Below are 27,914 nucleotides of genomic sequence, written 5' to 3'. Positions count from 1 at the left end.
AAGGTAGGGGCTTATGGAGGTCAGGTAATTAATGGAGTTTTAGCTCAGATCCGACATAGAGTGGCTCCAGTGGGTCCCTGGACTCACCCTGTGGTCATTTCCCCAGTGCCAGAATGCATAATTGGGACAGACATACTTAGTAGCTGGCAGAACTTCCACATTGGCTCCCTGACTGGTAAAGTGAGGGCTGTTATGGTGGGAAAGGCCAAATGGAAGCCATTAGAACTGCCTCTACCTAGAAAAATCATACATCAAAATAATATCGCATCCTTACAAAAATTGCAGAGATTACTGCCACCATCAAGGTCTTGAAAGATGCAGGGGTGGTGATTCCCACCACATCCCCGTTCAACTCTCCCATTTGGCCTGTGTAGAAGACAGGTGGATCTTGGAGAATGATAGTGGATTATCGTAAGCTTAAAAAAGTGTTTACTCCAACTGCAGCTGCTGTATCAGATGTAGTTTCATTGCTTGAGCAAATTAACACATCTCCTGATACCTGGTATGTGGCCACTGACTTGGCAAATGCCTTTTGCTCCATTCCTGTCCATAAGGCCCACCAGAAGCAATTTGCCTTCAGTGGGCAAGGCCAGCAACATACCTTTACTGTACTACCTCAGGGATATATCAACTCTCCAGCTTTGTGTCATAATCTTGTTTGGAGAGATCTTGTTTGCTTTTCCCTTCCACAAGATATCACACTGGTCCATTACATTGATGACATTATGCTGATTGGATCCAGTGAGTGAGAAGTAGCAAACACACTGGACTTATTGGTGAGACATTTGCATGCCAGAGGATGGGAAATAAATCCAACTAAAATTCAGGGACCTTTTACCTCAGTAAAATTTCAAGGGATCCAGTGGTGTGGGGCCTGTCAAGATATTCCTTCTAAGGTGAAGGATAAGTTGCTGCATTTGGCCCCTCCTACAACCAAGAAGGAGTCACAACACCTAGTGGGCCTATTTGGATTTTGGAGGCAACACATTCCTCATTTTGGTGTGTTATTTTGGCCCATTTATCCAGGGACCCAAAAGGCTGCCGATTTTTAGTGGGGTCCAGAACAGGAGAAGGCTCTGCAATAAGTCCAGGGTGCTATGCAAGCTGCTCTGCCATTTGGGTCATATGACCCAGCATACGCAATGGTGCGTGAAGTGTCAGTGGCAGATAGGGATGCTGTTTGGAGACATTGGCAGGCCCCCATAGGTGAATCACAGTGGAGCCCTCTAGGATTTTGGAGCAAGGCCCTGCCATCTTCTGCAGATAATCATTCTCCTTTTGAGAGTCAGCTCTTGGCCTGTTACTGGGCTTTGGTAGAAACTAAACATTTGACTATGGGTCATCAAGTCACAATGCAACCTGAACTGCTTATCATGAACTGGGTGCTTTCTGACCCATCTAGCCATAAAGTAGGTGATACGCAGCAGCATTCCATCATCAAATGGAAGTGGTATATACATGATCGGGCTTGAGCAGCTCCTAAAGGCACAAGTAAGTTACATGAGGAAGTGGCTCAAATGCCCATGGTCCCCACTCCTGCCACCCTGCCTTCTCTCCCCTAGCCTGCACCAGTGGCCTCATGGGGAGTTCCCTATGATCAGTGGACAGAGGAAGAGAATAGTAGGGTCTGGTTCACAGATGATTCTGCATGATACACAGGCACCACCCAACAGTGGACAGCTACAGCACTACAGCCCCTTTCTAGGCCATCCCTGAAGGACAGCAGTGAAGAGAAATTTTCCCAGTGGGCAGAACTTTGAGCAGTGCACCTGGTTGTGCACTCTGCATGGAAGGAGAAATGGCCAGATGTGCAATTATATGCTGATTCATGGGCTGTAGCCAATAGTTTGCCTGGATGGTCAGGGTCTTGGAAGAAGCATGAGTGAAAAATTGGTGACAAAGACATTTGGGGAAGAGGTATGTGGATGGACCTCTCTGGTCAAAAACTGTGAAGATATTTGTATCCCATGTGAGTGCTCACCAACGGGTGACCTCAGCAGGGAGGACTTTAATAATCAAGTGGATAGGATGACCCGTTCTGTGGACACCACTCAGCCTCTTTCCTCAGCCACGCCTGTCATTGCCCAATGGGCCCATGAACAAAGTGGTCACGGTGGCAGGGATGGAGGTTACGCATGGGCTCAGCAATGTGGACTTCCACTCACCAAGGCTGATCTGGCTACGGCCACTGCTGTGTGTCCAATTTGCCAGCAGCAAAGACCAACACTGAGCCCTCTATATGGCACCATTCCTCGGGGTGATCAGCCAGCTACTTGGTGGCAGGTTGATTATATTGGACCTCTGTCATCATGGAAAGGGCAGAGGTTTGTCCTCACCAGAATAGACACGTACTCCAGTTATGCGTTTGCCTATGATGCATACAATGATTCTGCCAAAACTACTATCCATGGACTCATGGAATGCTTTATCCACCATCATGGTATTCCACGTAGTATTGCCTCTGACCAAGGTATTCACTTTATAGATAAAGAAGTGCAGCAGTAGACTCATGCTCATGGAATTCACTGGTTTTACCATGTTCCCTATCATCCTGAAGCAGCTGGATTGATAGAAAGGTGGAATGGCCTTTTGAAGTCACAATTACAATGCCAATTAGGTGGCAATACTTTACAGGGCTGGGGCAAAGTTCTCCAGAAGGCTGTGTATGCTCTGAATCAACACCCAATTTGTGGTACTCTTTCTCCCATAACCAGGATTCATAGGTCCAGTAATCAAGGGGTGGAAGTGGAAGTGGCACCACTCACCATCACCCCTAGTGACCCACTAGCAAATTTTTTCCCTTTTATTTTTTATTTATTTTTTAAATTATGTTTTTATTTCCATAATCATTGGGGAACAGGTGGTGTTGGTTATATAAGTTCTTCAGTGGTGATTTGTGAGATTTTGGTGCGCCCATCATACGAGCAGTATACACTGCACCCAATTTGTAGCCTTTTATCCCTTACTCCCTCCCCACCCTTTGCTTTTGAGTCCCCAAAGTCCATTGTGTCATTCTTATGCCTTTGCATCCTCGTAGCTTAGCTCCCACTTATGAGTGAGAACATACAATGTTTAGTTTTCCATTCCTGAGTTACTTCACTTAGAATAATAGACTCCAATGTCACCCATGTCACTGAGAATGCCATCAATTCATTCCTTTTTGTGGCTGAGTAGTATTCCATGATATATATTATGTATGTATATATACACATATGTATATATATACATGTATATATACACATATGTATATATATACGCATATATATACACATATATATACGCGCATATATACACATATATATGTGTGTGTATATATGTGTGTGTATATATATGTGTGTGTATATATGTGTGTGTGTGTATATATATACACACACACACATATATACACACACATACCACAGTTTATCCATTCGTTGATTGATGGGCATTTAGGTTGGTTCCACATTTTTGCAATTGTGAATTATGCTGCTTATAAACATGCGTGTGCAAGTATCTTTTCATATAATGACTTCTTAGAACAATTCTGAGGTCACCTTGTTTCTTTCCCCGTCTTAAGTAGATTGTCTTTTAAATTTTGTGTGGAATTTTTGGAGGAGAGGGTAAAGTCTGATGCCCCTAGAATTCTGTATATTTAAAATAATTTTAAAAGGCCAGTAAATTTCACCAGGTTATTTTTATATGTTATTAATTCCCAATTTGTCCTGGGATGTCTTTTCAACTTAAAGATTTGGGTCATCCATTATTGTAAAATTAATTCTTCAATTATGCCTTATAATATATTGTACATTTTATTTATTCTTCTTCAGGAATTCCAAATACTGAATTCTGGGAAATAGATATCTCAGAAAGTGTGAAAAGCAAATGCAAAGGCCCTCTGATGGAGTGAAATATAAAACATTTGAGAAAATGAAAGAAGCATTTTGGGCATGGCAAATAAGTATCATTGCTCCATGTTTCTAAGATCTATTCTCTGCACAGAAAGTTTAGGAAACTACATTGCTAAATCCATTTCTCTGTACTTTTCTAAGATAGAATTTACCAAAAAAAGATATCCATACTATATTTGGGAGATAGAAGATATGCCATTATCCTTTGCACATAGTTGCAGCCAGAAATGCAGGCAGATGTGAGGTTTGTAGCAGAATTATCTGTGAGCAAATGAGAACCCACAGACTTAAGACAGTTGGTGGGAGATTACTAAACAATAATTGAGTATTGAAAGCTTCTGGTTTTAAAATGTTGGCATAGAAGCAATCTGGCTTTACTCCCTTTCCCCCACAGAAAGCCATAAAGAAATATACAGCATCAATATTATGACCAGCAATATCCAAGAACCCATTATGAGAATGAGACAATTTTTAGGACCACAGAGAAGCAACAAAAACTCAAAGCAGACAGCGACTTGTCCCTGCCTCAATCCCTGGGAAGAATAAGAGAGCCTGAAGTGAGAAATATCCCTGAGAACAGAGGAGACAGAGGGAGAAGTAAGCCTATCATCCTTAGCCCTCGAAACTGCTCTGTAACTTGGCTAAAGGGGATATCAAATCAGTGGCTACTAAGAGTGGCTCTCAAAGGCCCAAAACAAATATAGGATCCAAACGCAGCAAGAGAAAATTTAATAACATACAAGAAGCACTATTGTGTAGGAGGTATATTCCACAGGTCCTCTGGGCACAAACTTCCAGCTACCCTTCCCACACCTTTGGGAACACCCACTTTCAGAAGGGCATTGCTTTGTTTACTAAGGCCAAGGGAAACCTGGGTTTAAGGCTCCACCTAGTGCCAAAAATAAGGCAGTGAAAAAAATTTAATATGGAAATTGCAAAGAATCTCTAAGCAAATGTATCTAATAAAACCCAAAACAAGCCAGACTAAGAAGACAAATAAATAATTAATCCTTAAATGCAAAGATACAGGAATACATCCCCAATAAATAACAGCAAACAAGGAACTATGACTTCTTCAATTGGAAAAGCAAAAAAAACAATGACTGATGCTAATGAGATGAGGAGAGTTCTCCGACCAAAAATTCAAAATAGAAGTTTTAAGGAAACTCACTAGTCTACAAGATTACAAATAAAAGAAATTCAGAAATCTATCACAGAAATTTAACAGAGATTGAAATAATTTTAAAAATCAAACAGATCTTGGCGCTGAGAAATACATTTGCTGAACTGAAAATTTTTTAGAGGCTCTCAACAGCAGAATAGATCAAGCAGAGGAAAAACCAGTGAGCCTGAAGACAACCTATTTGAAAATACAGAGTGAAGGGGGGAAGAACAAAGAATGACATGGAACAAAGATTGCCTACAAAATATTTAAAAACCTCAAAAGACCAAATCTAAGAATTATTACTGTTCAAGAGGAAACTGAGCAAGAAAAAGGAATACAAAGTTTATTTTTAAGAATAACAGAAAACTTTCCAAACCCTGAGAAAGATATAAATATTCAGGTATAGGAAAGTCAGAGAAAACCAAATAGATTCAACTGAAATATTGAATCTATTTAATATTGATTGATCCAGATGCCAAGACTAAATGGGGAGAAATCTGGGAACCCTACATGGGGTTGCCAAGCACTAGGATTCTTTCCAGACCCTGAACAGCTCCTAAGGAAGGGATGTCTCCAGCCTGAGTAGGCTGCCATACCTAGAGAGAACAGGGCTGACTTTCCTATGGAACTGGGGAAAGTCTGATCTGTTCACCCTCACTATGCATTTGACAAAAGTCTAATATCCATAATCTATAAGGAACATAAATCAGCAAGCAAAAGCAAATAACCCCATTACAATATGGGCAAAGGACATGTATCAAAAGAAGACATACATGCACCAACAAATATATGAAAATATATATGAAAAATTGCTCATTCTCACTAATATTAGAGAGATACAAATCAAAGCCATGAGATAACATATCACACTAGTCAGAACAGCTACTTTTAAAAAGTCAAAAGAACAACAGATGCTGGCAATGTTGAAAAACAAAAGGAAACACTTCTATAATAATGCTGGTGGGAATGTAACTTAGTTCAGCCACTGTGGAAAGCAGTGTGGAAATTTCCCAGAGAACTCAAAATAGAACTACCATTTGTCCTAACAATGCCACTGTTGGTTATATACACAAAGGAAAATAAATCATTCTACCAAAAAGACACATGCACTCAAAAGTTCATTACCACACTATTCACAATAGCAAAGACATGGAATCAACCATGATTGTCATCAACTGTGGACTGGATAAAGAAAATATGGTACAATAGACCACGGAAATGATGCAACTATAAAAAAGAATAAAATCATGTCCTTTGCAGCAACATAGATGCAACTAGAGGCCACTATCCTAAGACAATGCAGGGACAGAAAACCAAATACTGCAATGTGGACACAAAGATGGGAACAATAGATACTGGGGACTGCCTGATGTGGAGGAGAGTGGGAGAGGGACATGGGTGGGAAGGCTACCTATGGAGTACTATGCTTACCACCTTGGTGATGAGATCTTTCATACACCAAGCCTTAGCAACATGCAATTTACCCATGTAACAAACCTCCACATATACCCTGAACCTAATATAAAAGTAGAAAAACAGGAAACTTTGAAGTTAAACTACATACTAGACCAAACAGGCCTAACTGACATTTAGAAACTATTTCACACAACTGCTGTAGAATACTCAGTTTTTGTCAGCACATGGAATATTCTCCAGAATAGATCATAGTTATACCACAAAACAGTCTCGATAAATTCAAAAATAAAGAAATTCTACCAAGCATTTTTTGAAGCACAATGTAATAAATGCACTACAATCAATAATATGACAAACCTTGGAAATTGTATTAATACATGGAAATTAAACAACATTTTCTTGAATAACAAATGTATGAATAAAGAAATTAAGGAAATGTAAAATTTCTTGAAACAAATGAAAATGGGAATGCAACATACCAAATGTATGGGATACAGCAAAAGTGGTACTAATAAAGGTTATTCTGTCCTTCTGATCTCATTCAGATGTTTTTTGATTTATAAGTAAATTGTAAAGCTAATATCAAAACACATAAGACTAAGAGACAGAAAGGGAGAAAAAAACATGACTAATATATACATTAAAATATGTACAGGTACTATAGTAATGGATTTATAATCCATTACAAGGCTTCAATTTATATTTTTCACTTCCTTCCACCAATAATTCCATGTCCTCCCTTTCCCACAGCCAACTGCTTGGCTACCTAAGGCTCTTTCCTAGTTAAGATGGCTCAACATTTTATTCTTGAAGGGAATACCTTTTAGTTGTTCAGCCTTGATTATGCAATCTTCCAATGGACATATGTAATCTACTACCAGACATAAAAGTAGTAAAGAATCATGTCAGTAAATCCTTTGTATTCTAAAGTCTTCCCTGAATTGCATGACTAACACCCAATTTCACCTAAGTGAAAGTATTCAAGATTAATACACCCTAATAAGAAGAAGGTGTATTTTTAAAAATCTACTCAGCCAATCTATGTCCTGGATTGAAGAATTTATTCCATTTACATTCAAGGTTATTTATAGGTAAGAACTTACTATTATCATTTTGTTATTTGTTTCCTGGTTATTTTGTAGATCTTTTGCCCTTTTCCTTCTCTTTTGCTGCCTACCTTTGTGATTTAATATTTTTTGTAGTTCTAAGCTTTGATTCTTTTCTCTTTATTGTTTGTAAATCTGCTATAATTACCCTGTGGCTTACATAAAACATCTAGGTGAGACAGAGTCTTGCTCCGTCACCCAGGCTGGAGTGCAATGGCGTGATCTCGGCTCACTGCCACCTCTGCCTCCTGGGTTCAAGTGATTCTCCTGCCTCAGCCTCCTAAGCAGCTGAGTTACAAGCGTATGCCACCACACACAGCGAATTTTTGTATTTTTAGTAGAGATGGGGTTTCATCATGTTGGCCAGGGTGGTCTTGAACTCCTGACCTCAGGTGATCTGCCCACCTCAGCCTCCCAAAGTGCTAGGATTACAGGCATGAGCCACCATGCCCAGCCAACATCTAGGTTTTAAGCAAGTAATTTAAGCTGATAACAACTTTATTTTTGTCCCATATCTAAACTGTAGATTTGTATCTTCCCCCACTTATGATTTTGATGTCACAATTTACATCTTTTTGAATTATGTAACTTATTGTAGCTTTAGTTATTTCTGACAATTTTGACTTTTAACCTTTATTCTAGAGATATATATGATCTACATACCACCATTACAGTATTCTGGATTTTTTTGTTTATCTCTACCCATGATGAGTTTATACTTCCATATGTATTCATGATAGTATTTATTGTCCTTTTATTTCCACTTGAAGGAATCCCTTGAGCATTTCTTGTAAGATAAATATAGTGGTAATAAATTCCCTCACGTTTTGTTTGTAAAAAGATTATTTTTCCTTTCTTTCTCAGAACATCTTTGATGGGTATAGTATTCTTGACTAATTTTTTTTTTCTTTTAGCACTTTGAACATATCATTCAATTCTCTGCTGGCCCGCAAGATTTCTACAAAGAAATCTGATGGAAATGTCCTCGATGTCACTTGATGCTTTTCTCCTGCTGTTTTAAAAATTCTTTTGACTTTGACAGTTTGATTATAATGTGCCTTGAAAATGACTTTTTTGGACTGAATCTGTTTGAGAACTTTGAGCTTCATGGATCTAGACATCCATGTCTCCCTTCAGACTTGAAATAATTTTCATCATTTAATTCACTAAATAAGCTTTCCATCCCTTTCTCCACTTTGTTTCCTTCTTCAATACCTGTAATATCAATGTTTGCTAACCTAATGATGTCTCATAAGTCCTTTAGTGTTCTTCATTTTTTTCATTCTTTTTTTCTTCTCTGATAGAGTCATTTCAAAAGACCTATCTGAAAGGTCACAGATTTTTTTTCTTCTGCTTGATCTAGTCTGCTGTCAAAGCTCTCAATTGCAGTTTTTATTTCATTCACTGAGTTCAACTCCAAGATTTCTGTTTATCTCCTTTTTAAAATAATATCTATGTCTTTATTGACTTTATCATTCAGATGATGAATTATTTTCTTGATTTCAGTGAACTATTTGTATTTTCTTATATCTTAGTGAGTTACCTTAAAATCATTATTTTGAATTCCTTTTCAGGAAATTTCTATTTCTTTGGTGTCAGTTACTGTGTTCCTTTAGTGGTGGTGTCTTTCCTTGCTTTTTTATGATTCTTATGTACCTGTGTTGAGGTCTGCACACTGTTAGAGCAGTCTCCTTTCCAAACTTATAGAGTGGCTTTTTTTTTTGAAAAAGACTCACCTGCAGATGGACCAGAGGGTAGTGTTTTGGGTAGGGTGTGGTGGCTGCGGTTCCAGGTAGGCACAGTGGTGTCATCTCTGTGCAGCTTCCTTACCTGCGATCCATGTCAATGATGACTATGGGTGCCTCAGTGGCCTAGGCAGCAGAAATTTGTGGCAGTGATAGTAGCTGTGTAGCTGTTAGGGTTCTCAGTGACAAAGGCTTCAGGAGTACCTCCTGCTCTCATTTTTCCCATAGTAATGAAACTTAGCTGAGAAATCCCTCTTGGTGTTGGGTCTGATATGACTTGCAGGCAGCCTCAGCAGCACTATGTTCCAGGGCACAGGATTGAAGTGGCTGTAAAATTGGGGTCCTGTGCTTAGTGTCTTGCAAAACTACTGAAGTATCCAGTATGTGGGATCAGGTTTACTCTCTGAGGCACAGGTGGATGCAAATCTTCCACAAAACTGAGGACTCTGACTCTGAGGCACTCTTCAGTAGCTTGGCTCAGGGACAGGAATATGGCTGCAACTCTGATCCTGTGAATCAGAATGAAGCACTGACACAGCTGTGGAGAAAAAATGCATTCCAAAGGCTCAGGCCCTAGGGAGAAGGGCACAGCTGCAATTTGAGTTCTAGAGCCAACAGACCACAGTGGCAACTTGGGCATTGAGAGAGGAGGTAACCCAGAGTAGTGACTCTGGACCCTGGAAGGGCGGAACACAATAGAGCCCATGTTCTGCAAGGCTGAGTACAGCAGCCAGGACCCAGGAATGGCAAGGTGCTCCTTGGCTGCTCCAGCTGTGGTGCCAATGGCCCCAGGTGCAGTCTGGGCTAGCACTCCGGAGGACACAAGCAGTCGGCCTTGGTGGTGTTTATGTGGTGTTAGTTCCGCAGGCATGCAGAATGCAAGAGTGTGGGGGCATGTCTTCCTCCACCTAGACTTCAGAGAATGTCATGGGCAGTCTGGGGTCCCGGACAGAAACATGTCACAGGGTCTGAGCCACCACAGACAGCCCCCATTAGAACAATGCTGAGCGGACCGTGGAGTCGGAGTTACCACTAGGCATAGTGGAGCCTTGGGAGTGGGGCTGGCCATGAGATTTCAAAACTGTAGACCACTAAGGTGTAATGCCAGTCTGGGAAAGCTGCAGGCACAAGACTCCAACCCATGAGGGTTGCTGTCTGGGCTGAGGCCAGCAAAGGCATAGAGATGGGGCTGCCTGAGACTTTGAGGGCCCAACTCCCACCCAACTGTGCTCAGAGGGTGGAACATGAAGTCAAAAAAATGTATTCTCTAGTTTTAAGATTTAACGTTGCTTTCCTTGTTGTATTTTGGACTTACTTGGAGCCAGTTATCTCCTTTTATCTTACCTATTTTGTCACTTTGGGATGGCAATGCCTATTCTATTCTTGTCCCACCAGCGTATTTTGGAAGCACAAAGGGGGCAAAAGAAAGACAGATGGAATCACATTTCCCCTTTTATAATAAACCCACTCCTAAGATAACAAACCTACTCCTCTGTGATAATAGCATTAATCTATTCACTCTGCCTTCATGGCCTAATCACCACACATTAAGGCTCCACCTCTGAACACTGCTGCATTGGGAATTAAGTTTCCAATGCATGCTTTTGGGTGGACATATTCAAACTATAGCAGTGTCCCATAATTCTTGTAGGGTTTTTTTTTTTTTTACTTTTTTATTTTCTTTTTTTCTCTGGGTAATTTCAAATGATCTGTGTTCAAGTTTACTGATTCTTTCTTTTGCCTGATCTATTCTGCTATTGAAATGCAATATGGAATTTTCCAGTTCAATCATTGAGTTCTTTAGCTCTAGAATTTCTGTCTGGTTCTTTTGTATGATTTCTATCTCTTTATTGAGTTCATTTTGCTTATTTTCCTGATTTTTCTTAGTTGTCTGTTTTCTCTTGTAGTAAACTGAATTTCCTTAAGATTATTTTGAACTTTCTGTCAGACAGTTTATAAATCTCCATTTATGTAGGGTCAATTACTAGTGCTCTTTTTGTTCCTTTGGTGATGTTATGTTTCCTGATTGTTCATAATTCTTGTGCCCATGCATTGGTATTTTCACATTTGAAGAAGTAGGCACTTACTCCAGTCTTTACAAACTGGCCTTGGCAAAAAAAAAAAAAAAAAAAAAAAAAAAGCCCTTTACCGTTCAGCTCAACCAGAGACTATGGGTTGGTCATCTGGCTTGGTTCATGAGTAGTCTTGCTGCTGGAGTTCTCAGGCAGGCTGGCCTAGTGGCTGGATGAGAAGGCAGGTGGGTCTGGTGCCTAAGTCTGCCAGGTTGGGCCTAGAGCCTGGGTCCACATTGGCCGGCTTTGCACTGGGATCCACTATGATTCTGTAAGCCATATCCACAAAATCAGGTCTGTAGCTAGGGTCCACTGGAGTGAACCAATTGACTGGGCCCACAGGGGCAGGCCTGAATCTTGTTATTTGTGGGAACTGGTCTGATGTCTGGGTCCATGGAGAATGACTTGGTATAGGGGTGGACCTTTAGCCTGAGTCTGTAGGGACAGCTAGGTGCTTGGATGAGCCTGGAACTTTGCTCCATGGAGATGGATTGGAGCTGGGGTTTGTTGGTGCTGACATGGCACTGGGGTGGAGCTAGAGGCTGGGTCCATGGGTGCTGGCCTAAAGCCTGGAGTTGTGAGAGCCAGCCTGACAGTGGGTAAATCTGAAGCAAACTTGGACCTTGAACCTGAGTTTGCAGAGGCAAGTCTGGGGCCACAGAAAATTACCTGACACTGGGCAGGCCTGTACCAGTATCTGCAGACTGGCCTGGTACTGAGGCAGGCCTAGAGGTTGGATACACATAAATAGGCCTGGAATCTGAGGCTGGATTTGATGGCCTGGGGTCTGAACTCAGGAATAAAGCTTAGTTTATTGCTACTGGTCTGGAGGATAGGTCCACAGAGGCTGGTATAGTGCTGGTGGCAGTCTGAAGCCTGGAGCTGCTAGGGCTGACCTGACAATGGGGCAGGCTTGGAGCCTCAGGTACATGTGAAGCCTGAGTTTTCAGGGGCCAGCTTAGGGCCTGGAGCTACTGGGGCTGACCTGGCTCTGGGATCGGTCTGGGGTGTGAAGCTCTGGGTCCAGCTTGGTGCTGGGGCAGCCCAGAAGACTGAGTCTATGGGGCAAGCTCAGGGTTGAGGCAGTGTTGGTTTGCAGGTGGCGGCCTGGACTCTAGGGCTGCAAATTCCAGCCTAGTGCTGAGGTGGGCCTGAAGGCTGGGATCACTGGAGCTTGCCTGGAAGTGGAGCAAGACTAGAGGCTGAATCTGTGGGAGCTGGACTGGTACCAGAATGGGCCTGAAGGCTCCATCTGTAGGGTCAGCCTGGAGAGGAGGCCTTCAGGGGCAGGCCTGAAGCTTGAGTCTGTGGAGCTGTCCTGGAATAGGGGCAAGCCTGAAGCCTGGGGCCTCTGGGGCCAGCCTGGAGCTGGGACTGCTAGAGCTGGTCTGATGGTGGGACAAAACTGGAGACTGCATTTGCAGAGCTGGCCTGAAGAAGCCTAGAGCCACAGGAGCTGGCCTGGCATTGGGGCGGGCCTGGAGGCTGGGTCTGCAGATACTGGCCTAGAGTTTGTGTCTGTAGGGGCCTGGCTGGCATTGGATTTTACTCCAGTGGGCTGAATGTTGGGGTCCAAGGAAGTTCAGTGCTCATTTAACCTTCCTTTCCTCACATTAATGATATCTCTCTCCACACTGTGCTGCCCGAAGTTAAGGAGGGAGTGACAGATTATGTAAAACTGTCCTTCCTCCCCTCTTCAATGCATCTTTCTTATATCTGCGTTACATTCAAGTGCTGTAATCTCTCATCTGGTTTCTTTAGCTGTTGTAAAGGTATTTTCATGTGTAGATAGCTGTTCAAACTGATGTTTCTATAAGGGCAAAAGCACTAGGAAATCTTATTCTGCCATCTTGCTGATGTCATTCCATAGGGCTGTCTTTGCATTTTGACAGAATTACAATGTGTCTCAGTGTGGATCTCTGAGTTTATTCTACTTGGAGTTTGGTTAGTTTTAAATGTGTAGATGCATGTCTTTCATCAAATTTGGGATATTTTTTACCCGTCATTTCTTCACAAATTCCTTCTGCTCTTTTCTTTTTTCTCCTTCTGATACCCACATAATGTGTTGCTGATCCACTCGATGGTGTCCCACAGGTCCCTTCCCTTTCCTTCGTTTTTATTCCTGCTTCTCAGACTTAATAATCACAATTGTCCTATGTTCAGATTCACTGATTCTTCTTTCATCTGCTCAAATCTGCTGTTGAATCTCTCTATGAATTATTTATTTCAACTATTATACTTTTCAACTAAGGATATTGTTTATTTTTTATCATCTTTATTTCACTTTTTTTTACAAAGTTTTTCTGATTTCCTTTTGTTCTTTGTCCATGTTTTCCTTTAGCTCTTTGAGGATATTTAATATAGTGGGTGTTTTTTTTTTGTTTGTTTGTTTGTTTTGATGGAGTCTCACTCTGTTGCCCAGGCTGGAATGCAGTAGCATGATCTTGGCTCACTGTAATCTCTGCCCCCTGGGTTGAAACAATTCTCCTGCTTCAGCCTCCCTAATAGCTGGGATTACAGGTGTGCATTATCATGCCCGGCTAATTTTTGTATTTTTAGTAGAGATGAAGTTTCGCCATGTTGGCCAGGCTGGTCTCGAACTCCTGGCCTCAACTGATCCACCCCCCTTGGCCTCCCAAAGTGCTAGGATCACAGGCGTGAGCCACCATACCCTGGCCTTATATAGCGGTTTTAAAGTCTGTCTAGTAAGTACATTGTATGAGCTTCCTCAGGAATGGTTTCTCTCAATTTATTTTGCTCCTTTGATTTGTCCATACTTACTTCTTTTTATTATGCCCTGTAATTTTTTTCTATTGAAAGTTGTTCATTTGGATATTAAAAGGGGTGACACTAGAGATTATACTTTCTCCCTTCCCCAGGTATTGCTCTTTTTGATTGCTGAAAGCTACATTCAGACATTTGTTTAGGTTTCGCAAATCATTTTTACAAAAACTTTATTCTGTGTGTTACCACTGAAATCTGTTACTTAAAGCTCATGTTCAGTTACTGTTTTTATAGATATTTCTTCCAATGTCAGCATTTCTTTTTAAATTAAAAGAACTCCCCCCACACATCAAACACCTTTCACAGTATTTGCAGTTAATTCTATCCTAAGAGTCTCCCTTCAGCACTTAGCTAGGCTTGCACTGAGCCCAGAAATAAGGCTGAGTTGAAAGTTTAATGTCTTGTTAATCACAAGTATTAACAGCACTATATACCAAGCTGAGGAAGGAATCTCAGAGCTCGAAGACTAGCTCCCTGAAACAACTCAGACAAAAATAAAGAAACAAGAATAAAAAAGAATGAACAAAAACTTGGGGAAATATGGGATTATGGTAAGAGACCAAACTATGACTCATAAAGAGAGATGAAGAAAATTTAGAACTATGCCACTACAAATGCCACCTTTCCCAAATCCTCCCAATTAATGCCTTCTACTTTATTTGCTAAATATATTATACTTCCATGCATGTCTTTGTAAACTATCAGCTTTTTATTCCACTGATATTATTTCTATGTCCTCTACTTAAAAAAAATAATTCTCTTATTTTGATCTTTTTTCTACTTTTAGTTTTCAGATTTTATCATCTTCTTTTTCTACCTTCTTACTATGAACTTATAATCCTAACTTTTTAGTTTTCCTTATTTTCTATCATATGCAACCTTTAAATTTCCTTATAAAAACCTATTTAAGGACCTCTTGTAAGTGCTTATGTGTAGTGTTTTAAATTTAATTTAGTCTCAAATATATCCTAGTGTCCATTATGTTTTCTTCAGCTTATAAATAGGATTTTAAATTTTGCAGAAGAATTTTTATCTTTTTTATCATTTAGTTCTGTTTTATTGCATCATAGAAAATGTGATTTGTGGAAATCATTTTTTGGTATTCATTGAAACTTAATGTGTGGCCTAATATGTAGTCAATTTTTGCATGTGTACTCCATTTATTGAGGGAAGTGTTCTATAAGTATCTGTTTAATATGTCTAGCACAGAAGGATTTACGTCCTTCATAAACTAGTTTTTTTCTGCAATATTTGATAGAGATGAAAATAGTGTAGAGATGTTCAATTTTTGTAGATCCATAAATTCTGCAGAGTTCTTCATACATTTTGAAAATTTCTTTTTTTTTGTTTTGTTTTGTTTTTTGAGACAGAGTCTTGCTCTCTCTCCCAGGCTGGAGTGCAGTGGCGCAATCTCTGCTCACTGCAACCTCTGCCTCCCAGGTTCAAGCAAGCCTCTTGCCTCAGCCTCCTGAGTAACTGGGACCACACGCACGTGCCACCAAGCCCCGCTAAATTTTGTACTTTTGGTAGAGATGGGGCTTCACCATGTGGGCCAGGCTGGTCTCGAACTCCTGACCTCGGGTGATCTACTCTCCTCAGCCTCCCAAAGTGCTGGGATTACAGGCACGAGTCACGGCGCCCAGCACGTGTCTGTAGTCCCAGCTACTCTGGAGGCTGAGGCAGGAGAATCGCTTGAATCTGGGAGGCGAAGATTGCAGTGAGCCGAGATTGCGCCACTGCACTCCAGCCTGGCGACAGAGCGAGACTTCGTCTCAAAAAAAAGAACTTTGGCTTATAAAAAGAAATGAGATCATGTCCTTTGTAGGGACATGGTTGAAGCTGGAAGCCATTATCCTCACCAAACTAACGCAGGAACAGAAAACCAAACACCGCATATTCCCACTTGTGAGTGGGAGCTGACCAATGAGAACACATGGACACAGGGAGGGGAACAACACACACTGGGGTCTGTCAGAGGGCCATGGGGTGCGCGGTACAGCATTAGGAAAAAGAGCTAATGCATGCCAGGCTTAATACCTGGGTGATGGGTTGATAGGTTCAGCAAACCACCATAACACACATTTACCTATGTAACAAACCTGCACATCCTGCACATGTACCCTGGAACTTAAAAAATAAAATTTCTTTTGTAATTTTTGTATTTTTATCAGAATACCTTCATTTTTATTGTGGTAAATATACATAATATAAAATTTATAATTTTAACCATTTTAAATGTATGATTAATTGTATTAACCACAATCACTTTGTTGTGCAACCATCACCACCATCTATCTTTAGAAAGTCTTCACCTTTCTAAACTCAAACTCTACCCATTAAGCAATAACTCCCTATTAGCCTCTATTGCCAGGCCTTGGGAACCTTTGATCTACTTTCTGTCTACTTATTCTAGGTACCTCATATAAGTGGTACAATAAGATACAATATTTATCTTTTGTATTTGCCTTATTTCACTTACCATAATATTTCAAGATTCATTCACTTTGTAGCATGTTTCAGAACATGATTCATTTTTAAAGTGAAATAATATTTCATTGTATGTATATACCATATTTTGTTTCTGCATTCATTTGCTGATGGAGATTAGGTTGTTTACAACTTTTAGCTAATGTAAATAATGCTGTTATAAACACTGGTGCACAAGTACCTGTTTTCAATTCTTTTGGGTCTACACCTACACCTTGAAGTAAATAGATCATATGAGAACTCCATGTTTAACTTTTTGATAAACAACCAAACTGTTTTCCACAGCAGTGACAGTTTTACATTCCCATGAACAATTTACAAAAGTTCCTATTTGTCTACATCCTTGCCAACATTCCTTATTTTCTGTTTTTATAATAAGAGTCATCCTAATGGCTATGAAGTGGTATCTTATTGTGATTTTGGTTTGCATTTCTCTAATGGTCAATGATGCTAAGTATCTTTTTTAGGGCAAATTAGCAACTTGTATATCTCCTCTGGAAAAATGTCTATTCAAATCACTTGCCCATTTTTAAATGGAGTTGAGTTTTTTGTTAATTTATAAAACTTCCTTGTATATTCTAGACATTAAGCCCTTATCAGATATGTAATTTGCAAATATTTTCTCCCACTCTCTGGGTTGTGCTTTCACTCTCTGATACTGTCTTTTGATGACAAAAGTTTTTAATTTTGATGAAGTCCAACTTACCTATTTTTTTCTTTTGTTGTCTGTGCTTTGGGAGTCATACCCAAAAAATAATTGCTAACTTCAATGTCATGAAGTCTTTTCCCTGTTTTTCTCTCAGAGTTTTAATGGTTTTAGGTCTTATATGTAGGTATTTGGTCCATTTTAATTTTTGTATATAATGTAAGGTAAGGATTCAACTTCATTCTTTTGACGTGAATATCTGGTTTGTGGAAAAGACTGTCTTTTTGTGAAAGCACCGTTTGTGGAAAGACTGCCTTTTTGCCAGTAAATGGTATTGGCAACTTTGCTGAAAGTTATTTGACCACATAGCAAGGATTTAATTCCAGTCTCTCAATTCTATCCCCATTGGTCTGTATGTCTGCTTTATGCCAGTATATCACTCTTTAGATTACTGTAGCTTTATAGTAAGTTTTGAAATCAGGAAGTGTGAGACTTCCAAATTTATTCTCCTTTTTCAAAATTGTTTTGGATATGTGTGGTCCCTTGTATTCCTATGATTTTTAAGATAGGGTTTTCTATTTTGCAACAATAACCTCATAAGTATTATGGGAATTTGATAAGAACTGCAGATTGCATTGAAGGTGTAGATCACTTTGGGTATTATTGTCATCTTAATAATATTGTCTTCTGGCCGGGCACGGTGGCTCATGCCTGTAATCCCAGCACTTTGGGAGGCCAAGGCCGACGAATCACTTGAGGTCAGGAGTTTGAGACCAGTCTGGACAACATAGTGAAACCCCGTTTCTTCTAAACATACAAAAAATTAGCTGAGCACGGTGGCATGTGTTCGTAATTCCAGCTACTAGGGAGACTGAGTCAGGAGAATTGCTTGAACCTGGGAGGCGGAGGTTGCAGTGAGCCGAGATTGCGCCACTGCACAGCCTGGGTGACAGAGGAAGACTCAATCTCAAAAAAACCAAAAAAACAAAAAAACAAACAAAAAAACAAGTTATCTTCTAATCCATGAACATGAGATGTCTTTCCATTTATTTATGTCTTCTTAATTGTTTTCAGCACTATATGGTAGTTTTCAGTATACAAGTCTTTTGCCTTTTGCCTTCTTGGTTAAATTTATTCCTAAATATTTTGTTCTTTTGATGCCATTGTAAATGGAACTATTTTCTTAATTCTTTTCAGATAGCTCACTACCAGTGCATAGATATGTAACCAATTTTTGTGTGTTCATTTTGTATCCTGCAACTTTGCTAAATTTGTTTATTAGATCTAACAGTTGTTTTGTGGAATCATTAGGGTTTTCTTCATAAAAGATAATGTCACCTCTTGGCAGATAATTTTATTTCTTCCTTTCCAGTTTGGATGTTAACTATCTATCATCTACCTGTCTTCTATTCTAACTGGTCCAGATAGATTTTGAATACTATTTTGACTAGAAGTTATCTAAACAGGTGTCCTTGTATTGCTCCTGATCTTAAGGAAAACATTTTTAATCTTTTACCATTGAATATGATGTTAGTTGTGGATTTTTTGTATTTGGCTTTTTATCATGATGTGGAAGTGCTCTATTCCTAGCTTGTTTACTGTTTTTACATGAAAGGGTATTGAATTTGGTCAAATGCTTTGTCTGCCTCAACTGAGAGGATCCAGTGGGGTTTTTTGTTGTTGTTAATTATGCTAACATGGTATATCACACTGATTGACTTTTGTCTATTGAATTATCCTTGCATTTGAGAAATAAAACTTATAAATTCATGATGTATACTTTTTTGTATGCTACTAAATTTTATTTACTAATATTTTGTTGAGGATTTTGCATCATTATTCATAAGGGATATTGGTCTGTCATTTGCTTTCTTATAGCATTTCTGACTTTAGTATCAGGACAATGCTGTCCTCATAGAATGAGTTAGGAAGTATTCCCTCCTCTTCAGTTTTTTGAAAGAATTTGAGAAGGATTAGTTTTAATTCTTCTTTAAATATTTGGTAATATTCACCCATAAAGTCGTCTGATCCTGGATTTTTCTTTGTTGGAAAATTTTAATTAGGATTCAGTATTCATCTTAATTAGGGGTCTATTTAGATATTTCTTCATAAGTCAGTTCTGGTAGATTGTATATTTCTAACAATTTGTTCATTTCCTCTAGGTTATCCAGTTTTTTTGGTGTACAGTTGTTCACAGTGTTCTCCTGCAATGCTTTTTATTCTTTTAAAATTGGTTGTAATGTTCCCACTTTCTGTTTTGATTCTTAGCAACTTTATTATTTTTCTCTAGTCAATCTAGCTAAAGTTTTGTCATTTTTGTTCATCTAAAGTGCATCTTTTGTAAACAGCATGTAGTTGATCATTTTAAAAAAAAATTCGTTCTGCAAATTTCTGCCTTTTGTGTGAAGTTTTATCAATTTACATTTAAAATAATTACTGATAAGGAAAGACATTTCTGCCATTTTGATACCTGTTTTTTGTATGTTATACCTTTTTGCTCTTCATTTCCTCTAATTCCATCTTTTTTGTGTTTAGTTGATTTTTTGTAGGCACATGTTTTGATTCCTTTCTCTTTTCTTCATGCATGCACCATAGATATTTTCTTTGTGATTACCAAGCAAATAATATACCAAGCAAATAATATATAACATCTTAAAGTTATAACAATTTAATTTGAAATGACACCAACTCGACTTCAATCCATCCAAAAAGTATACTCTTATGCAGCACCCTCTAACTTATCCCTGTCATTAACATCACAAATCATGTCTTTATATATTGTGTGTCCATAACATAAATTTGTAATTATTTTTATATATTTGTCTTTTGAGTATTATAGATACAAAGAGCAGAGTTACAAACCAAAATTATAATAATAATGGCTTTTATATTTGCCAATGGACTTATCTTTGCCAGAGATCTTTATTTCCTCATATGGTTGAAGTTACTGTCTAGCATTCTTTCATTTTAACCTGAAGAATTCTGGGTTTTTTTGTTTGTTTGATGGTGTCTTGCTCTGTAGCCAGGCTGGAGTGCAGTGGCGTGATCTCGGCTCACCGAAACCTCCTCATCTTCGGTTTCAGTGATTCCCCTGCCTCAGCCTCCTGAGTAGCTGGGACCATAGGCGTGTACCACCATGCCTGTCTAATTTTTTGTATTTTTGTAGAGACGGGGTTTCACCATGTTGGCCAGGATGGTCTTGATTTCCTGACCTCGTGATCTACCTGCCTCAGCCTCCCGAAGTGCTTGGATTACAGGCGTGAGCCACTGCGCCCAGCCTAGAAGTTTTAATAGGGCGGGCCTACTAGTAATGCTGTGATTGCCAGGAGTTTTTCATATTCTTTTCATACTGGCTTTTGCTGGAGCACTCCTTTGACAGTTTTACAAAACTTTCTTACCATTTGAAGAGAGACTTTTCCTAATTAGGTATTCTCTTGGTTGCTATAAATCTGTGACTATTTTCTGAAGCTCTCACAAAACTGGTTCTGATAGATTATTCTAATTTTTTTCAATGTTTCTGTCAGGGAACGAGAGTTTGGATGTTTTCAGTTTGCCATTTTGTTCATGTTTGCCTGATGCCTTTAAGGAGTGATTCGAAAGCTACCACAGAACATTTTGGTTTTATCTTATTAGAAAATAGTCACTTAACCACACTACCACTACCTTTCACACATATTCTAGCTTCTTCCACATTCTGATGATCTTTGTCACCATTTGACATTGCAAATTTAATAATAAGCACATCACAAGGCAGCCATATTGCCTATATGGTACTAGTTCCATTTGTCTTTCCATCTTGTTATACAAAAGATGGTATAAGAAATTACAACTATGTCCTCAAGGAACTGTTCACATATCATCCAGTTTATGTTATGAAAATTCACAGTAGTGGAAAGGCTATATGTGTTTTGTTTCATGAGTAGGTAAAGGGAAATATATGAAACATTACAAAATTAATGTTGTCTGATGGAGTAAAAACACGAAATTTAAAGATACACTTAATTGACATGTAGATTGATTGAGCAGAATGAACTTAAGTTGAGAAAGACTACTCCTTCTTTGAATTTCCTGTTTTTTAACAGAACTATACAGTTGAAATATTTTAATTCTTAGATTGTGTTCTACTGTATCCAAACATAAATCTGTACTTACCGACCACTTTGTTTAAATCAAATTGAATTATTAGGTCGCTAATTGATGGGTACACTGCTGGAAGATTTTCTGCTGTATCTGGAAGTTCTGAGGCTGCTTCATTTTTAACTGTAAGATAACAGATTGTCAAAGTAGTTGATTTAAAAAACTAACATTTTGTGAAACACCTAGCAATGCATGTAACCAAGAAGGTGAAAGATCTCTACAACAAGAACTGCAAAAACACTGCGAAAGAAAGCAGAAATGGCACAAATAAATGAAAAAACAGTCCATGCTAATGGATTGAGAGAATCTATGTCATTAAACGGCCATACTGCCCAAAGCAATTTACAGGTTCAGTGGAGTCCTATCAAACTACCAATGTCATTTTTAACAGACTTAGGAGAAGCTATTCTAAAATTCATATGAATCCAAAAAGAAGCCTAATAGCCAAAGCAATCCTAAGCAAAAAGAACAAAGTTGAAGGCATCATACTACCTGACTTGAAACTATATTACAGGGCTACAGTAACCAAAACAGCATTGTACTGGTACAAAAACAGACACATAGACCAACTGAACAGAGTAGAGAACCCAGAAATAAAGCCACATACCTACAATCATCTGATCTTTGAGAATCCCAGAAAAAATAAGCAACAGGGACTCCTTACTCAATAAATGATGCTGGGATAGCTGGCAAGCCATATGCAGAAGAATGAAATTGGACCCCTGCTTTTTATCATATACAAAAATTTAGTCAAGAAGGATTAAAGATTTAAATGTAAGACTTCAAACTATAACAATCCTAGAAGAAAGCCTAGTAAATACCCTTCTCAATATCAGCCTTGGCAAAGAATGTATGGCTATGTCTTCAAAAGCAATTGCAATAAAAACAGAAATTGACAAATGGGATCTAGTTAAACTAAAAATATTTTGCACAGCAAAAGGAACTATCAACGGATTAGACAGACAACCTATAGAATAAGAGAAAAATATCCATGAACTATGCATCTAACGAAGGTCTAGAATCTATAAGGAACTTAAACCAACAAGCAAAAAACAAATAACTCCATTATAAAGTGGGGCAAAGGACATAAACAGAATCGTCTCAAAAGAAGACATACGAGTGGCCAAGAAACATATGAAAAAATGCTCCACATCACTAATCATCAGAGAAATGCAATTTAAAACCACAATGAGATACCATCTCACACCAGTCAGAATGGCTATGTGGGAATGTAAATTAGTCTAAACACTTGGAGAGCAGTTCGGAGATTTCTCAAAGAACCAAGAGTTGAAATACCATTTGACTCAGCAATCCCATTCCTGGCTATATACCTGAAGGAAAATAAATTGTTCTACCAAATGGACACATGCATCCATACGTTCACCACAGTGCCATTCATAATAGCAAAGACACAGAATCAACATAGGTGCTCATCAGTGGTGAACTGGATATAGAAAATGTGGTACATATATACCACGGAATAATAAACAGCAATAAAAAAGAACAAAATCATGTCTTTTGCAGCAACATGGATGCAGCTGGAGGCCATTATCCTAAGGGAGCTAATGCAGAAACAGAAAACCAAATACTGCATCTCTTCCCTTACATGTGGGAGATAAACACTGGGTAAACACAGACATAGAGACTGTGGAATACTAAAAGGGGGAGGAAGAAGGGGTAAAATGACCTCTTGGGTATTATGCTATCTGGGTGATGCATTCAGTCATACCACAGACCTCAGCATCACACAACATACTTTGTAACTAATCTGCTTGTGGACCAGCTGCTTCTAAGATAGCTGAAAAAGTAAAAAAAGTACACATAGTAAAAAACAACAAAAAACCCTAACATTTTGTTTGAGACAGAAGTATAGTACATAGTACTAATTACAGATATTTTACCTCCCAATCATCTAATCATCTAACCTTATTTACTTTGCAATTTAACATACTAATTATTCAATTGAATACAAATATGTTAAATAATTTCAAATTCATACAAAATAGCTACTATATGCCATCGATTATACTAAGTACTTTTGAAGTATTATCTCATTTAATCATTATAATAATTGAAGAAAATAAGTATTTTATCTCCATTTAACAGATGAGGGAAATAGAACTTATTGATATTATGCATATTGTGGAAGGCCACATAGTTATTAAGTATAAAAACCTGGAATGAATTGATTCTTCTAGTTTCCAAAATCTGTTCTCCAACTAATAAACCCAAATGTCTACTGAGACTGAGTATGTAATATGAGTGTAATGAGCCTGGTGATGATAGGGATGGCATAAAGAGCAAGGTGAAATAGAGAGTACCTGTTCTATTAAAAAAAAAAAACCATTATTCTTACCACTAAAAATGCATGACAGATATTCTCAGGTGTTCTAAATTCCCCAAAGAAGCCAGAAATCTAGATATTTACAATAATTTTCAAATTTTCAAAATATCTGCAGATAGTTTAAGACTTATATATTCATGTGTGAAGGACAAATCTTCAGCTAGTACTACAAGAAAAGTATCTGTCTTTAGAAAGGGATTAATTCTAATATATGGGTGCAATTTAAGAGCCAATCGCTGGTATATTTCCTTCGAAAATATGATCATTTACCCACCAATGTATCTCTCTATGATCTAGGACCATGGAAAAGCAATTTTGGATTATATAGTATATATGTTTATTCCTCACCAAATCACTTTGGAGATCTAGAGCATTACGGTTTTTTTCTAAAAACAGATAGTTACTATAGGTATTTAAACTTGTGCTCTTAGTAATCTTCAAAGTACTCAACGTCAGAAAGTCATACAGTAATCTTGCAAAGTCTCTGGTTATTTTCTATTTTTATATCCTTAAGAAGATGGCAGAATAAAGCTCCCCTTTGCCCTCACTTTTCCTATAAAACTCCCAGAAACAAAAGAAAAAAAGTAAGAAAATTTCCATAGCCCCCTGATACTAAAAGTACTGTCAGGAAATCTGGCACAAGGCTTTGGAGAATACTAAGAGATAATAGTCATGCTGTCTTGAACCTATAACAGTACACAGGTTTTCCTCCAAAGTGTCATCACTGAAAGGCATGCCTAATATGCCTTTATAGTGGTAATCATATTTAGGGTCCTAAGAAAGGAGAGTTGAAGAAGAATCCACACTGATGGACCATTTCTATTGCTTGAGACAGAGATTCCTAATAGAAGTTAGGAATGCTGACAGTAAAAATGGCTAAAAATAGAGGGAGGAAGATAGTGCAAAACTGCAACAGACAAAAGACACATATGTGAGTTGCAATAGCTTCTTTAACAACAACAAAATATTTAATAATATGACACCAAACCTGGACAGAATCTATCCATTTCCCACAAAATCTCATCCTCCATCAATCTACCACATGTATACATTCCACTAACCACTTTATTATTTAGAAGTTCCCATTCAAAAATTAATAATAATCCAACCAGCATGAGAAGCCAGCACAGAAACTGTAACAATCACAAATAAACCTAAAAGATAAATAACCAGGAAAATCACAGAGTGATGTAAGCAAGATGGCAGACTAGAAGATCTCCCAGCATCACTTCCCCTAGAAAAAAAATACAACGAGAAATTATTCAAAGACAAGAATACCATCCTGAATTCACCAAAACTCAAGGGAGTAGTGGAGAAACTTCCTGGACACACAGAATCAAGAAAATCTGATGCTGGTAAGAGGAATAATCACTTTTAAGGGTGTCACCCCCTCCTGCAAGCAGGGCTAACACCACTCACAGAATTTCCCTAGACACATGGTTCCTGGGGTGGGAGGAGGAAATTGGAGGTGAATGTTCAATCTCCCAGCTGGTTATAGAATCTTCACAGGAAGCTCACTCCAGTCCTGTCCCATGGAACATTTAAAGTGCAGGGAGGACTGAACCACCTGGGATGAACTGTGGTTTAAAAAAAAAAAAGGGAAGGTTCTAATTGCATTGACTGGCATGTGAATTTTTGTAGGTGTTCTGCGCTCCAATCAGTGAAGATACCACATTGAGTAAAGTGGATGGCCCATAGTGCTGAAGAAGACACAATCCACAGGAAGGACCAAATTCCTGGCTGGATTTCCCACAAAATCCACATATTCATGTGAAGCCTCCTCTTGATCTGGAAACATCAACATGTTTGGCAATTAAGTTCTGGTGCTCACTTAAAAATAAAAACTATTTATATTAATAGTTTTTGTAATTGATTGAAGAACAATGGCAGGGCAGCAACATAGTTCTAGAGCAGTGTTTAAGTTACAGGGCTCACTATAAGTCTTCCACAGACTTGAAAACAACAGGGCAGTGATTTATTTCCAGTGCACCATTTAATTTCCAGTTCTCACTATAAGTCTTCCCCAGACTCAGAAGCAAGAGCAGACCAGTGATTAAGTTCTAGTATTAAGCAGTAAAGACCTAACACTATCAAAAACACCTGCAAAAGCTCAATGTGCAGGCATCAACATAAAAATCAAGACTTGTAAAAACTCAGGAAAATATGACACCACCAAAAAAGAGCAAAAAAACCTTCAGTAATGGACTCAGAAAAATTGAAGATCTATAAAATGGCTGATAATTCAGAATAATCTTCTTTTAAAAGTTAAAGGAATTACAAAAAAATACAGATAGAAAACTAAATGAAATTTGGAAAACAATTCAGGAACAAAATTAGAAATTTAACCAAGAAATAGAAACAATTTTTTAAGACCAAAGAGAAACTCTCAAAATAAAGAATATGTAAATTGAATAAAAAATTCAAAAAAAGCTTAACAGCAGACTTAAACAGGAAAAAAAATCAGTGAACTCAAAGACAGAACATATGAAATTATACAATTAGAGGAGCAAAAAGAAACGTGAATAAAAAACAATGAAGAAGGCCTATCAGAATTACGAGACAACATCAAATAAGCTAACCTCAGCATAATAGGAGTTGCTAAATGATAGAAGAGAGAAAAAGGCCTAGCAAGCATATTTAAGGAAATAGTGACTGAAATTATCCCAAACATGGTGACAGAAAACAGCATCCAGGTATAGGAAGCTCAGGTCACCAGTCAAATTCAAGCCAAAATGTAATCACCAAGGCACATCATAATCAAATTAACAAGTTAAGGACAGAATATTAAATGTAGCAAGAGAAAAGAAACATATCAAAATTAATGAAGTCTTAATACAACTTTCAGTTGATTTCTCAGCAGAAACCCTGGAGATCAGGAGAAGATGGGATAATGAGATTGACGCTGTGAACTTTTTTTCAAGAAGTGATGCCGAACCTGAACAGGAAAACCAAAGGAATCTATGGACCCTTTGAAAGAAGCAAAAGGCTGCAGCCTACACTGTGAGTCAGGTGAAGGGCTCCCAGTCCCCAGAATGTGAGAGGTGGGAAGTTTGCCTCCGGCATACACACCCCCACCAGGGATCCTGAAAGTCCGTATCACCAGGGAAGGCCCTAATCTCACCCAGTGCAGGAACTGACTTGGTGAGGATAATGGAATATAAAAGTAGGAGCAGCATGATCCTTGCATGCACTCCCAGATTCCAGTGTGGACCAAGGGCAGCCATTCCTTACTGATCTTAACAGGGGACCCTGCAGAGGACAGTCAAAACGTTCAGGTGTTGGTCACAGGTTGAAAGAAGCTCCCAACATGGTTTCACAATATAACACAAACTCTCTTGGCTAGGGCCATGGTTGGGGAGAGTGAAAAGCAGACTTTGAGTACAGGAGTCCTGAGTGTTGTAGCTGTGGATGCAGGAGCTGGGTGCCTGGCTTTGCAGTGAACAGGGAGGAGTGTGGCCTAAAAGCCATGGTTGCTATTTCCCTGGGGAAAGTTTATGACTCCCAGTAGCTGTGAGTTCTGATTATAGGCTGACTGGAACTCAGCTTTCTGCTGTCAGTGGAACACTGTGGGAGTGGATCTGCCTCACCAAATGAGTGGGAACTATGTGGGGCTTACCACTGCCTGCTACTCCCCACTCCCTGCACAAACTCTTCTGCATAGCAGAGGCAGCAATGCTCCCCTGTGGAACATCAACCCAGTGGTCTGAGACCCACTCCCATTCCCCAACACCCACAGGGGTTGCTGCTTGCCCTGCACAGGGAGACTCAGAGTACAAACCCACCAGACCCAGTTCCCACCTGGCTTTGCCCTGCCACACATCCTGGCTTAACACAAAGGATAGAATCTCTTGAAAGCTACATGGCCCTGCCCATTGCCTATAAAATCAGAGTACCCCACCCTGGACAACATAAGGCAAGCAAAAATCCCACTACTACTCCCACATTTGGAAGCACTGCCATCTGGCTGGAGGCCAACCAAGACAATCCACTACAGTATCTCCTGGCAGAATAGCACTGCACCCAAGAAGAAGAAAATAGCTGCATGATCTCAGCTATCACTACTGCCTGCACCACTCTGCTAACCAGGCGGTCCTTAGTCTGTCTGTGGGACCAGTTCATTACTAC

The 27,914-nt window shown here is 39.0% G+C and overlaps 1 protein-coding gene across 30 annotated transcripts in view; it reads right to left on the bottom strand.

The window, feature by feature from the left end:
• The window catches only part of CCDC7 (coiled-coil domain containing 7), a 411,675-nt gene that overhangs the window by 63,268 nt on the left and 320,493 nt on the right, over nt 1-27,914 (bottom strand). For 27 of the 30 annotated variants that reach the window (XM_063781580.1, XM_063781581.1, XM_063781579.1 and 24 more), the window contains one exon: nt 21,461-21,568. The exons of the other annotated variants lie outside the window; for them this stretch is intronic. In XM_063781580.1, the coding sequence (XP_063637650.1) occupies nt 21,461-21,568 (108 nt within the window). The remainder of the gene's footprint in view (nt 1-21,460; nt 21,569-27,914) is intronic. 30 annotated transcript variants of the gene reach the window in all.

This window comes from Pan troglodytes, chromosome 8 (assembly GCF_028858775.2).
Source record: "Pan troglodytes isolate AG18354 chromosome 8, NHGRI_mPanTro3-v2.0_pri, whole genome shotgun sequence".
Classification (NCBI taxonomy): Eukaryota; Metazoa; Chordata; class Mammalia; order Primates; family Hominidae; genus Pan; species Pan troglodytes.
This window is presented reverse-complemented; position numbering and strand designations above follow the sequence as displayed.